The following is a 14,796-nucleotide window of genomic DNA, read 5'->3' on the forward strand; positions in this document are numbered from 1 at the left end:
CAAGTTTGAAAATGTGAATATCCATCATATCTCATCAAAGTTAGGGTAGAACTTGCCATCTTTTCATTAATTCATAATGTTGCTCTACCAGAGGGGGAGGAATTCATATGATTTCTGCCTCTTCCTCACCCTTATCTTTCTCTCTGGTATTCCTAAAATGAGTAACACTCAAGTTTCCCATTTTCTTTTTTTGTAAACAAGACCAATTTTATTTCTTTTAGCAATTTGACAGAGTAAATTTTTGTCCATAATGTTGAAGAGTTGTGTATATAAAGATTTGTGTGTCTCCAATTCACACCAGGAGGAGGACTTACACTCTGTTTAGACATGTGCAAGCAAGACTGAAGAAGGATGTATCCAGAAAGGAAATTATGAAATGCACCTGCTCTTCTGGGTTTTTTTCTTTGTTCATAATTTTAGCTAGGTTCTTCATGGTTACAAACTTTCTCTCTCACAGAAAGGCAGGTTTCAAATGAGAATATAGACATCTAAAATGGTAACAGGCTTCTACTTTGGTACATGTCAGACTTCCTCTGTTTATTTTGACTGATAAGTGTGCTTTGCTATCAATTCTGCATTGCATGGGTTTACAAAATTAGGATAAACGGCTTTCCACAAATAAAACTATACATATTGTTTCATGCTGTGCATCTGGTGCACTTACTTTGTCATGACTTCTAATAATGTTTTATCATCAATGAATGTACAAACATGCTTGGATCATGTAAAGAAGGAAATGACACAATGTTTCCCTTATGTTGAAAGCTGTTTGCCAAGTGGTTATGATAAATTCAAACACTGGGAATTCTGGGCTTCCTTCTGAAACTTTATGTAATGGTTTGATTAATGTTGAAGTTAATGTAATTTGTTGAAATAATTTAAGCTGTACAAATAGCTTTTTAATTATACTAAACAGTCAAGAAAATAAAATTTGTACAGGTACTATTTTAACTATTTTACTCAGTTATTCTCTCCCTGGTTCTTTTGAAAAATGTTTGTTTAAAAATATCTGTACTTGTTCTTGCTCTTATCTCTTTTTGTCTGTGGGATGAAGGCAGCAAGCAGTGTGAAGTGAAAAATAATGTATTTACTAACCAGAAAAAAAGTTGTTTTTTCCCAGTAAAACTTTTTTTTTTGCACGTACCAGACTTCTGTAACATATTCCTGTGTAATGGTTGTAAACACTCTTTTATTTTTAAGGTTATTCTTGTGCAAGTTAATCCAGGGGAAGCATTTACAATAAGAAGAGAAGATGGACAGTTTCAGTGCATTACAGGTAAAGCTGATAAATTTACTTTAATATTTCCTGAGTCTGCATCAGGAGAAATAAAAGGCAATTTGTTGTGTTGAAAGTAAAAGACTGACAGAAATTCTTTTAAATACAAGAGCCGGTTAAAGACCTAAAAGATTAGGTGCTGAGGATCACTGGATTTAGATTTCACTACCATAAACAAATTACTTTTTCTTATATTAGATGAAATAAAGTTTTTGGGGAGAGAAAGGGGGGAACATCTTCAGTTTGCAAAGCCAACAGGGAAGTGCTGTGGTAGCAACTTTTGACTAACCTCATTTATTACACAGACCTCAAAAGCTACAGTTGTTAATTTGGTTTGAGTTCTTTTTTTTTAATTCTTTGCTGTCATGTGGACATTGTTTGCTGGTCCCAACAGTAGCTGTCTGTTATCCCACTACTAGTTTTTCATTATCTCTAGGGGCCAAATTGCATCCTTTCTGACTTTTAGCAAGTGCAGCTTCAAAATACAAATGCTTTGTCTAAGTGTAGCATCCCCGTATGCAGTGGGCAGTTTGGATGTTGTTTTCTATTCTGAATGAATATAGCCACCAGTTAAGTCTATCTACAGCTGCAAGAAATAAGCAGTCAGATATTACTGCTGTTTAGAATACCACTTTACTGCGTTATAAGAGAGTATCCACCGATTCAGCTATGGGGTCACTTTTTTGCTTGTTACCTTCTGGGCCAATGAATCCTACCTTCTTTTTTTCTGGATGTTGGCCCAGCTTCAACAGATACTGTTCTGGGAAGTTGAAGCAAGTATTTTCCAGCTCCTTTCCCCCCTCTCTCCAGTCTGAGAAGAGAAAAAAGGTCTGGTTTCCAGTGTCATAGGCAGGTCCTTTGGCTACAAAATAACTGATTAAAAGGAAGCCTTGGATTGTAATTAAATTTATATAGACAATTTTTAAAGTTTACATGTCCATTAGCACCATTTTTCAAAACTTTGTGCTGGTTGCATAGTATTGTTGCTTCCTTTGAGCCACAAATGGATCAGTGTTGCAGCTCAGTTCTATAGGGCTTATTTGAAACATAGCTGTGTAATAATGACTTGGCAATATCTGAGGGGAACATAGTGATTTTTGTCTTGCAATTTAAGTTAAAGAACAGATAAGATGTATTTTATTTCTATTGCACAAAATATGGAGGAGAATGCACAATGCATGCATTGCATTTTTTTGTTTTAATTTTGATTTATCGGATGGGCTTAGTTGGAGGTGGGGGGGAATGAATTGACACTTTCCTTGCATGATCGTCTTGAAAGCAGGAAGTGTGTGATGAACTGCAAAAATATTGAGATCATGTCTTTATAGATATGGTTGTAACCTTTCATGGTACAGCTTTTATCTGTGCCTGGTCCCTCTTGCTTTCCAAGTAGGGAGCTCACTATTGTGATTTGACTCAGCTGCTGATTTCTTCATGCTTTAAATATGAAAGTGAGCATGCGCAATTATTAGACAATTGTTCCTGGGTCTCACTAAGTGTAAGACCTTGCATTACACTAGGTGTAAGCTCAGGTATGGTCTTTACAACTTCCCCGAAGAGTGGTACTGGCAATCTAGGAACCTACATCCCAAATCAATTCCACAGCTTTTGCAAACTTCCTGTCACATAGACATTCTCCTTGTCCTTCCCCCTTCCAGGACATGAAAATACAGCTTATAAGTTAGTAGTAAAACAGAGGGCATAGAGGTTTTTCATATCTGTACGTTCACTAATCTTAGAACAGAATCTGAGTTGCACATGATCTTATGAATGTTGTTTTTCTGGTCTATTCTTGCCACTCCTGAGACATTTTTGTGTTTTATGAGTGCTATGCCGATGGATCTTTCTACCTTTTGGCTTGTTGGGTCTGTCTGGCTTAAAGAAGTTCCCTTAGTAATTGATGCTGTACCTTTTTCATTGTAGGTATTGCAACTAATGAGGAATGTCTACTTTCCTGTTTTCTGTGTATAGATTTGTATAAAGTGAACAATTTCAGATGGTGTACACTGTAGAAAGCAATTTGGTATTGGTGGTCCTTTTTGCTCTGCCACAACTTCTCGAACGTAGTTTGCCCTTGACTTGGCTGCAGAATGGATGACAAGTCTGCAAAATGGGTTACAGCCACAGGAGACTATTGCATTGACTCTAAAGAAAGAAAGCTCACATCAGTTCCCTGTTCTTTTCTTCACTGTATGCACTGTTATTAGGTCAAATCAAAGTTAAAGATGTGGAAATACATAATGAGTATGGTTTGGAGGAAACCTTATAAACATGCAGAGATGCTTATTTTTAAAAAAGCATGAAGAAAGCAAAGATGGCTGAAATTTAGTGGAGATGCAATCAATGGAAAGTTAATTTAGCCATTATAATGTTTCTTAATACTTTTTTCAATCTCAGTTTTTCCTGTAAATATTTACCCATCTTTATACTCTTTTCTGACTGTATTAACTTAAAAGTCTCTGTGAAGAATGCATATTCAGTTTTTTCTCTGATGTACTATGTAAAAAGAATACTATTTCATATGTTAAAATGTGTATCTGTATACTACTTTGCAAAACCACAGCACATATTGCCCACAGAAAAATTGTAATTATATACAACAAATATATTGCATATTGCAATTAATATGTTTTTGTCTTGTATCACACTCGGAATCCACCTGGAGGAAAAGCATTAGTACAAGCAAAGATTTTTCATGAAGTGCACTTAATACTTTGTTAGAAGCATTTTTTTATCCCTTTCAAAATGAGGTTTGTCAAGCTTACATGTGTAATTCACAACACTTACTTATTTGTGATAGAATGGTAAGTGACCACCAGACAAATATTTCTTAGTTTCTGATGTTTGCTCTCTAGAATGAACTGGTTCTGAGAACTTCATTTACTTCATATTTTGTGGGATATTCAATATTCTACAAATAACAAGGGCTTCAGTTCAATATTGAACGTATGACTTTTTTTTTTTAAGGAACAGAAAATTTTCAAGTACTGTTTTTCTAAGTCTGTATTCTAATTTAAATTTAGGAAAATGGCAGCTAACAAATATGTTGTGTCTTTGGAGTAAAGTCTTACTAAAAGATATCCAAAGAAAAAGAGAAATAATTTGAGATTACAAAGGACAGTAAGAATTTGGAATGTTACACATTGACCAAAGATGAAAACAATAAAATGTAAATTCAGGTTCTTGCAAGGCAATTTGCATGGGCATATGTTTAAATTGAAATTTTGTAAGTATAGTACTAAAATGAAAGAATGGAAGTTGAGAGGTAGCAAGCTGCTTCTGGATGGATCCCCAGTAGAAGTGCAGATACCCAGATACAATAGTTCAGGTGATTTGGTAAGTCACTGTTCCTTGGATAATTCGAGATCTCTCTTGTGCTTTATTGCTGGTCAATTCGCCTTGAGATTGAGCTGTCTGCTGAAATCGATGTGGATTGTTTCTAAAGCCAACCACAATGTTAATTGTATTTTCTTGCATCATATCCCCGTCTGTTGGAAACATTGAGATGTTCCATCAATCTTTGTGCTGCTCTTGTCAGTTATTTTATTTGTAAAGAGAACTATCCTTACTTTGGATACTCTATACATAGAGTAAAACTTCTCAAACTGAAAAGGAGAGTCAGTGTCTCTCAAGAAAGGAGAGGTGTGAATAAAGTGGCTATTTTAGAGCTGTTCTTGAATCAACAAAGTAATGAAAACTTAGAGTACCAATTAATGGAGAAACATACATGCTTTTTCTGTGAGCGAAGCTTCTGAAGAAAATGCTGCATTTATACCCAGGTCTCTGTACTGACTTACCATCTGTTTGCTGGTATAACTCTCACAGATGATCTGTAAAGCTTTGACTGTTTTGGAACTATGATAAGTGAGAAGTGGCTTCTTAATGTGGGCCTCTTCCATGGCAGACAAGATTGGGTGAAAAGGCTCTGAAGATTATTTCCTGGTTTGAAATCTCTTAAGGTTGGCAAAAGAGCAGTGGTGGTTAAGGGATGTTTTCTCCTTGGTGAATCCCATTTCTTTATTTTGGTGGAGTTTTGATGACTTAAAATAACTTGTGTGTTTTATTCTTGGTGTCTTACACTTCTATATTTCTGTAAAATAAGAAGCGTGGTTGCTTTACATTTCTGTAGTTAGCAATCTTGGATCTTAGTTGCTTTTCTGTTGTATGTATTTTAACTTAAATACAGCTTCAAATGAGCACTTCTGTGTGCCAATGGCCATTTTTCTGATTTTATAAAATATTTTCTTTGGCTGCCTAGTAGTTTGATAGCGATAATTTCTGCTCCTCCTTGACACAACTTCAATTTAAACCATTTGTCAGTCTCCTACTTTCTAAAGACACTGTGCTTTTCTTGCTAGATAGGTAGGAAGATATCTGTCTGTGTATCCATGTGTTAGACCAAAATGTTTATTTTCAGAAGAGCTCTTTTAAATCTATGAAACTGTTCTCACATACTGGAAATACTCAGACTTCTGTGGAAACTTTCCTTAAGTGAAAATTTTCTTCTGTTAAAGCGAAATAATCAGCTACATTACAGTGATTCAGAAAACCAGGTTTGAAATGTATGAATGGGCTCTCTGTAGAAGTGAATTACTGCAGATCACTCATTCATGAATTCCTCCTATTGCAGAATAAATGAATGAAGATGACTCATCTTGAGCACATTTTATAACAGTCCCAAGTTACAGCTAAGGGTTATTAAATGTTACTTGACATAATAAGAGAGACCATGTTCTATATGTCTCTGCAAAGGAAAATTGCCATTTTCATAATAAAATAAGAAAATTTATGTAAATTAGAATGAGTCATAAATACTTAATGCTTTGAAATGAAGTATCAGTACTAAGGTTAATCTCTGGGATAAAAGTTAAGCAGTCTTAACCTCATTTTTTCTCTTCGACATAAGGAATAAAATACTTCTGAAAAGTGTTTTCACGGAAGTCAAGAGGAAAAGATCATCACATCAATTCTGAGACTACAGTAGTGAAACAAACTTTAGTTCATTCTAAGATTAACTTCAGTTTGGCAACACCAAACCTGCCCATTACCCAGAATATTGTGTGAACAAAACTGTTACAGAATCACAGAATGGTTTGGGTTGGAAGGGACCTTCAAAGATCATCTAGTCCAACTCCCTGCCATGGGCAGGGACAACATCTACTAGATCAAGTTGCTCATAAGCCGCATCCAGCCTGAACTTGAACACTTCCAGGGATGGGGCATCTACTGCCTCTCTGGGCAACCTGTTCCCGTGTCTCATCACCCTCATCATAAAATATTTTTCTTACATCCAATCTAAACCTACCCTGTGTCAGTTTAAAACCGTTGCCCCTTGTCCTGTCACTACAGGCCCTGGTAAAAAGTCTTCCTCCATCTTATAAGCCCCCTTTATATATTGAAAGGCACAATAAGGTCTCCCCGGAGCCTTCTCTTCTCCAGGCTGAACGACTCCAACTCTCTCAGCCTTCCTTCACAGGAGAGGTGTTCAGCCCTGTGATCATTTTTGTGTCCTTCCTCGGGACCTGCTCCAACAGGTCCATGTCTGTCTTGTGCTGGGGACCCCAGAGCTGGACGCAGTACTCCAGGTGGGGTCTCCTGAGAGCAGAGTAGAGGGGGAGAATCACCTCCCTCAACCTGCTGGCCACACTTCTTTTGATGCAACCCAGGATACAGTTGGCTTTCTGGGCTGGGAGCGCACATTGCTGGCTCGTGTCTAGTTTTTCATCCACCAGTATTCTCAAGTCCTCTGCAGGGCTGCTCTCAGTCTATTATCTGCTGTTATCTGCTGCCAGGTCTCATGTGGTTGTGGTTGTTTTCAGATAGTGTTAGAGCAACCAAGCTGAACACTTTAAAATCCAAATGTACTACTATTTAAGTACATTTGAACCAAAAAACCCCCTAGACTTATTTTGTTCTCAGTATCATCTGGTGCTTTGGTGTTGGGTTTTATTTAAAACTAATTTATTAATATCAGAGGCAGTTATAGACCAGTCATAAATTCTGTACAAGTTGCCACAAACCCCTCAGAAGGGAGTTTGCTAGTTGCTAGTTGGAAGATGCTTCTTCCACAAGAAGACCACAGCTTATTATCAAATCCTAAACCCACTGTGTTAAGTGAAGGAAGTGTGCGCTGTCATTCTGTGGTGATTTTTAGAATGTACTAGGATACCTGGCACTGCAGTAGTGATCCCATATATTGGCTTTAAGGGTGACATCACCTCTAGAAATACCATATCTTGTTTGTTAAATTACTCTGTAGCCACTTTAGCACTGGACAAAGTTTAGGAATAAAAGAATATTTATTTAAATACATAGATCTGTAGTAATGGAACAAACTAGCAAAACCGATAAAACACTGTTACCAAGAATTCTTTTCTTGAGCATCTCTAGTCTTCTAGGTGGCTTAAGAGCCTGGATAATGAATCCTTACAAGTAAACCCAGGTGTGTAATACAAAGTTTTTAGTGCTCTAGTTTTCCTGCTTCCATTAAGAACAGCTTACTGGAGCCACCCAGGGAAGCTGTTCTGGGTGATCTTTTCTTTCTGCAGCCCAAGAAGAAAATAAGTCTTCATCCTTGTTTCCATTTACCTGTTTCTCATTTCTAAATACTGAAATGTTACGTGATGATGTGGGTAAGTTTACTTGCTTTCCTTTTTGTCTTCAAAGATGCTTTACAGCTTTTCTCCACTGTAGCCTTCTGAAGACACAGATGTAAGGTTTTATACATCAGTTCATTTAAAAAAAACCTAAAAAAAAAAAAAACCAACCCACAACCCACCCTAAATGGTAAATCATTTCAGTTGTCTTATCCATTCCTCCTGTGTGAGTGCTGTAGAAGACTAAATGTGATATACAAGGCTGAAACTGGATATGGGTACTTAGATTAACATCCTTTTCTGCAGATTAATTTGAGGATCTCTGTTGGAAGTATTTAAAGGGCATTGAGGAAAGCTAAGACAAGTAAATTGAAAGTATGAGGTCACAACAAGCTACAGTGACTTCAAGCCACTTAACTCTTGGTTGAGGATACCCATGTAGCGTTTCAGAGCTTAGTCGAGGAGTAGCTTAACTTTAAAGTTATCTCCATTTGGAAATGACCTTCAATATACATATTTTACAAATTGTTTCATAGATGTTTGCATTTCCAGCTACCTACAGTCAAACTAAAAATAATAGGAACATTGGTATTGGTCAGCTATGGAGGAGTATGATTGCAGAGGAGACTCAGTTCTCTTCTCCTGCAGCAAGATGATGAGAGAAAGTGACCATGAAGCATGGTTGTAACAGCTTGATTTGGAGCTATCTCATTCCAAAATAATTATAAGTAGGAGCTACTCTTTTTAGAGTGATAAACAGACTGCATGAATGCCCTTGCAAGTTTTGTAGAACAGACTGACCCTCCTGCCTTTTACAGGTAGGTTAGCATAAAAGTTGGACAGAGATAGGGCAAATAACCTTCTGATAAGGTAAAGAAATAATAATGGATTTAAGCCCTCACTGTAGTGCACGTAGAATGCTCATGTATTGGCTTCGACACATAGGAGAAATCTAGTCCATAATTCAAGTACTCTTGGCAGGGAAAACTTGCCCCATAGGCCCTGCTGCTGCAGCTTTCCTAGTACTACTACTAGTACTGTGCTGAATTAAAGGTAGCTCAGGTTAAGTCTACTTGATTCTGCAGTCCCATTTGCAATAGGGCAGAGGTAGTCTTCAGTCTTTTCAGGACCATCTCTCAAACTCGTTTTATTAGCTCAACAAAACTTGCAAAATAGTGCAAAACAAGGTCATTACCCTGACCAGAATAAACCGTAGCGATCAAGAATTCTGTTGTTTAGATCTGGTTATTTCTGATCTGAGAGTGGCCATGAGAATTAGCCTCGTAACAGAGCTCCTTCAGCCTTCGCTGGGAACTGCCTGATCTTCTCCTCCTGTTAAGTCTGATAACTGACCAGGTCTTAGTGGTCACAGTATCCTCCAGCCCTTAAAGAGGCAGTCAGGGATGCTACAAGAAGCTGTTGCTGGAAAGGCTTACTTTTATCATGCTGCTTTTCTGCCAGAGCAGCTCACAGTACTGTTGTGCTCATTTTGTCAGGATTATAAACACTAGATTTCTAAAACATGCTATTCCCAGAATAAAATGAACTTGGCAAAAAGTTTTATTAAAAAGCAAACTAGACCTGTTTTATCACCTTCTGCAGCAGCAGATTAAAAATACAGATTAAAAGAGAAATGCATCAATTCAGATCTCTTTCACAATGTTGGTTGTAGTGAGTGTTAGGGAAAACTTTATTTTTCTGTCATGGATTTCTGTTTAAAATGTGTTAAATAGATGTAATATCTTTATATGGACAGAACTTGTCTAACATTTTTGCCTTGGTTATTTTCTCATTCTTCTATTAGATATTTTTCTAACTTAGTCTGTCGACTTATTTCACACATTGAGATGTGAATGAGTTCATAACTTACTATATTCATTATAAGATGTTCAGTCAGGTTCTCCTTTTCCTGTCTCATTTTTCTGTGTATTCTGATGAGTTAATCTTCCCTTGTGTCTTCTCTAATCTCTTCCTTTATTCCCTCTTTTCACTACACTGCAAGCTCCACACTGCAAACCCAGCGGGACTGTAGGAAGATTCTGGAGACATGTGTTTGAAATATCAGTGCTTCAGCTGCATACTGAAGACATCTAATTTTAGGTGTCTAAATGTGTGTTTCTATATGTGGCCTTGGATCTAAGCTCCCATTATAACTAGTGAAGATTTAGTCACTAGCTGTAGTACAGTCAGTGCTTTTCAGCTGACATCAGTTTGCACTGAATAGCTCTCCAGGCTCCACTGTCTGTACTGACTAGATCTCCACTTGCTATAATGGGAGTTTGAAGTCCTAACTTGCATGCAGACACATAATTTTAGATACCTAAATGAGATGTCTCCATTCTGGAGCTAAAGCCTTGCTATTATAAGCTGAAATAAGTAAGGCTACATCCTGAAAACATCTCATTTGAGTGTGTTGTTTCACGGTTGTACCCACTGTGAGTGTCTTTGGCCTCAAACATTTGAACTCTTTGAACTCATCCATTTCCATGAGCATCTAATGTCTCGCATTTTACAAGGAAGGTACCAGTACTTGGAGGTGCATGTTGGGAATGGAGTTACAGCCCTAAGTTGCAGCTAGAGAATGCCCCTAAAACTTGGTTTCCATGACTGTAGTCAGTCATGTCTAGCCCAGAAGGCTGTGAAGTATTAACTCAAACTACTGAGATTCAGGTGCTACTGTGGGCTGAGTCTGGAATCAGTTGGATGAGTCTTGTATGAAGCATGTTAAGCTTGACAGGTCTGCATCTGGCAATGTTATAATAGTCCCCGGCACTGCAGCTAGTTCATCCATTTTCTTCCCTGACTATGCTGTTGATGGGGAAGAACTAGCCTGTACTACTTGTTTTATGGGGGGAAAAAGAGGGGAAAATTTATGTAGGATCTCTTCTTGGTTTCTAATGTAAGTGAAAATTTGTCTAATGTAAGTAGTTAGCAATTTGAACTAAATCAAAGATTAGAGTTGTGGGCAGAGAAGTCTGAAAAAGATTGTACTTAGTATTTTTACTTAATATCCTAACATTTAGAATAACTTATGCTGATAGCATTTTCTGTATCTTAATTGGATGCAATCTGGTTGATTGAAATAACAAAGTTTTGTGAAGATTGCTAACTTATTAGACAAAGAAGTTTCTCAATTTCATTATCTGATTAATTCTATAAAAACAAATGGTGCTTTTATAGAAACTCAAACATAATGTTTTTTAGTTGGTTTTGCACTGGGTTTCATAAAAATGGAAAGGCTAGAACTTTGTGTATCAAGGACGTTTTTTGTTAAATCCTCTTCACCACATGTACAGTATGAATACAGGCTGGTGTGTCATCTGTTGGAAAATGCTACAGATAATTACATGAGACCCCAGGAAATTTCTTTGTAGTTCCACCCTGTGAGATTCAAGTTGTATTGCTACATCCTTGATGTATAGCTGTAGCTGTGAAAGTATTCAGACTTCTGTCAAAGAATTACTGTTAACAAAGAAATAGCTTTGAATTAATTTTTATTTACTCTTGTTCTATTTGTACTTCAAAAAGTAGTTGTGGCTGCCTTATCTTGTGGACTGCTGTCAGGCACGTGGTATTCGTGAAGGGTGGCAGACAGACTAGAAAGGAAACCAAAGTCTTCGTGGCTGTGGAGCAGCTCTCCCAGGCATAATCTTTCCAGAGTTCCTTGAGACAGAGCAAGCTCCCCACACACACACACACAGGCTGCCACAGCCACGCCAGGAGCTTGCAGGGCCTGACGTTGCTCTGCCTCCATGCTTTCTCCTTCAATGGTAAAAGTTGTTGTGTAGACAGAGGGCCAAGGTAGCAACAGAAAGCGACCAGGAGGTTAGTCTCCCCTTCCTTCATTTTCACCTGTGCAAGGCTACTGTGTTGTCTGCGTGGGTCCAGGTACACTTTTCTTGTCAGAATGTAATATCTGACTGAATGTTGCAACTTTGAATCCAGGGATTTTTTTTATTCTGTTCTTAGTTTTGCTTTTTTCTAATGGATGAATCAGCAGCGCATGGCTTGATAGGTATGGCTGTGCATGTGTTATTAATAGTAAATTATTATAGTTGTCATTTTTTGACTGTCTATTAAACAACTGAGGTTTTGTCAGCTTGCATGACTTACATGATCATGACACTCTTGAATTTCATTAAAATCATGGTAATATAACTTCCCCCTCTTCCTTTTGCAGACATGCAGCAATCTGTTTTACATCTAAAGCAGTTTATTATCCAAATGAGGGAAAGGAAGAAGAGGAGAAAGATAAAAAGGTCATTACAAATGTATAGCCTAGCTGTGCACAAATATAAACAGCTACTATGTAATGTGAGTTAAGGACCAATTACAAGCATGCAAGTTCAGCCACTTAAAGCCATTAAGAAACAGTGTAATTACATGGGGTTTCAAACAAAGTTGGAAGGGCCAAATTCACTGGTAGTAAATACAGCTATCCATAGTGCTGTTCTTATTTTCTTTTTGCCAAAGAGAAGCTCTTTCTTGTGCTACAAAGAGCTTTCCAGAAGATGCAGTTGTCTGGAGCAGGTGCCCTAGGACACCATCCAAAGAGCCTCAGATTTTTTCAAGTGACTGAACAGCACCCAATAATTTGTAGATGGGTCTCAAGTTAATGGTATTAGAGCTGCTAGAGAAGCTGACTAGACCCTCCTTCCCTTTTGATTAATCACCTATTCTGTTAGCATATGGTTTATTTCCTGTGCCTGTTCTCAATTTGTTTTTCTAGTAGCCCATTCTCCAGCAGTTTCACTTATCCTTTCCCTTTGGTGCTCTACATACGGGCCATCTTCATAAATACTGTGTATGTTGCGTTTCCCTTGGATGATCTTGACAGTTGTATTCATAGGTAGAATGGATGTGCCTTCCAAGGCAACCAAAGAAGGAGCTGCAATAAGAACTATGAATGCCAAACCAATAGTCTATATTATTGCTTCATTAATAATTTTTAAAAGGAGTTAATACAGAATTGTAGTTTCAGTAAGATGTGAATAAGTTATTGTGAGTAGGATGGCGAGTATTCATCATGATGACTTCTTCATAACAAAAGTATTGCAACAACCCTAGAAAAATCTTAGGAAATACAGACAGGTCATTTAAAGTAGAAGGACTGTGCTGAGCAAAGACCACAATAGGACCATGGGCTGAAACAAAGTCCCAAAGCAGGGAAAGCCTTACTTGTAAAACACAGCTTTAGCAAGCTAGTTCCAAAAACTAACCAAAAAACCAAACCAAACTACTAAAGCCAGGTGGAAACAATCAAATTCCCAGGAAAAAAGCAGGGAAAGAACTGTTAGGTCCAGGAGCTGTGGCTTAATGATATTGCAGCCTTCTCTTCTAAGAATCGGAATGGAAGTTGAAGATGACAGACAGAAGGAATAAGATGTGTCTACAGAGAGTTGTCAGCCTTTCTCTTCTTCTCTGTTTTTCCCACAAGTTGTGTTTAAGATGGTCTCTTGAAAGAAAGCATCTAAGTGAAGTGCTACAGTGTTACATCCTCAGCTGCTTTAGCCCAGAGGAGATTGTGCTCTGAAAGGCACCACTCTTGACAGAGTTATCTCTTATGGTTTATGCAGCCAAGAGACATCTCAGTAAAACTGAGTAGCAGGTAGATTTAGAAAATTATATGAAACAAACATGTTTGCATTTATTCTTACTTTTTGTTATGCTTTCCATATATTTTGTTTCTCATTTTGTGATCAGGCACAGAATTGTTTTGTTTGATTTTAAAAAAAAAAAAAAAAAGTAAGGTTAATCTTACCTAGCTTTTAAATTCAGTTAAATCTGAAATCTCATCTGACTTTTTACTCTTATTTTTCAAAAGCTAGTACATCTTGCAGGCAGGTCCTTGAAGTGTCTAAAGCCCAAGATGAGTTTGGGAATTTGAGAAGCTAAACTATTTTTTTTGCTTAAAGAGAATGTTTTTTCTCAATTGGATAGTAAGGGGTCAAAAGCAGAGTGACTGCCTCTGATTTAGTGAGACACTACTGGCAGTGCAATTTTGGGGAGCATCTGGTGACTAAGCAATGCATCAATGAGTGAAAATATCTAGTAAGTTACAAACGCAGTCTGAGCAACTGGAACTAGTTAAAGTTCTTCCAGCATGAACGAGTTTTAAAAATCACCTGCTAAGAGAGCTTAAAAATAAAAGTGAATATCGGCAAATGCTGAACAGAGATGCAGAGGACTGGCTAGTGTGAGCTTAACCTCTGCTCATTTCCCTGACTTGTACTGCAAACGGGTACAAGAGGACTGGCAAGCATGAGGTTTTGAGATTGATTTTTGACGGTTTGATCACTTTTTACTGTGGAGTTCTGGCCCATGTGTGTTAGAACAGTGCTTTTCTACACAGGTTGTAAATCAGACATGATGTGTATGTAGCCTTTTCAATAAAATATTTGTAAAAGGTGTGGGTTTATGCTTACTACACCCTTCTAATTCTTACGCAAAGAAAGATTGCATAAAAAGGAGGAAAATGTACCTTGGAAATACCCTATCTTTTCTCTTAATTGGAGCTATATACACTCTCAAGTTTTCTTGCATTCCTTTCCAGCAAAGATATGACAGATACTAGACTAGGAATCTTATTCATATGCCCACACAGCTTTATCTTGTTTACGCAGTTTATCCTCTTGACAGGTCTTTAAAATACCATCCAGAGCACTGATTTGCCCATAATAGCCTTCCAACTGTCCACTATGTTCATAGAATTTCAGCATGTTGTCATTTTTTTCAGTTACTGAGCCTCATCCTCTCATCTGAAAAATATATCCATTATTTTTGATGGGAAAGAATCTAGTCTCATCTTGGTGACAGTAGTTAAATAGAAGGGTGTTGGGTTTGGGGTTCTTTTTGGAAGCATGTAAATGTATGTTGCTGGATCATCTTGTTGTATGGTGGCATTGTGCTGCTGTGTCTGGACAA

The 14,796-nt window shown here is 37.5% G+C and overlaps 1 protein-coding gene across 4 annotated transcripts in view; it reads left to right on the plus strand.

The window, feature by feature from the left end:
* FNDC3A (fibronectin type III domain containing 3A) overlaps positions 1 to 14,796 on the plus strand; it is a 128,313-nt gene that overhangs the window by 39,679 nt on the left and 73,838 nt on the right. For 3 of the 4 annotated variants that reach the window (XM_075489646.1, XM_075489634.1, XM_075489640.1), the window contains one exon: positions 1,201 to 1,276. The exons of the other annotated variant lie outside the window; for it this stretch is intronic. In XM_075489646.1, the coding sequence (XP_075345761.1) occupies positions 1,201 to 1,276 (76 nt within the window). The remainder of the gene's footprint in view (positions 1 to 1,200; positions 1,277 to 14,796) is intronic. 4 annotated transcript variants of the gene reach the window in all.

This window comes from Mycteria americana, chromosome 1, assembly GCF_035582795.1.
Source record: "Mycteria americana isolate JAX WOST 10 ecotype Jacksonville Zoo and Gardens chromosome 1, USCA_MyAme_1.0, whole genome shotgun sequence".
NCBI classification, from domain to species: domain Eukaryota; kingdom Metazoa; phylum Chordata; class Aves; order Ciconiiformes; family Ciconiidae; genus Mycteria; species Mycteria americana.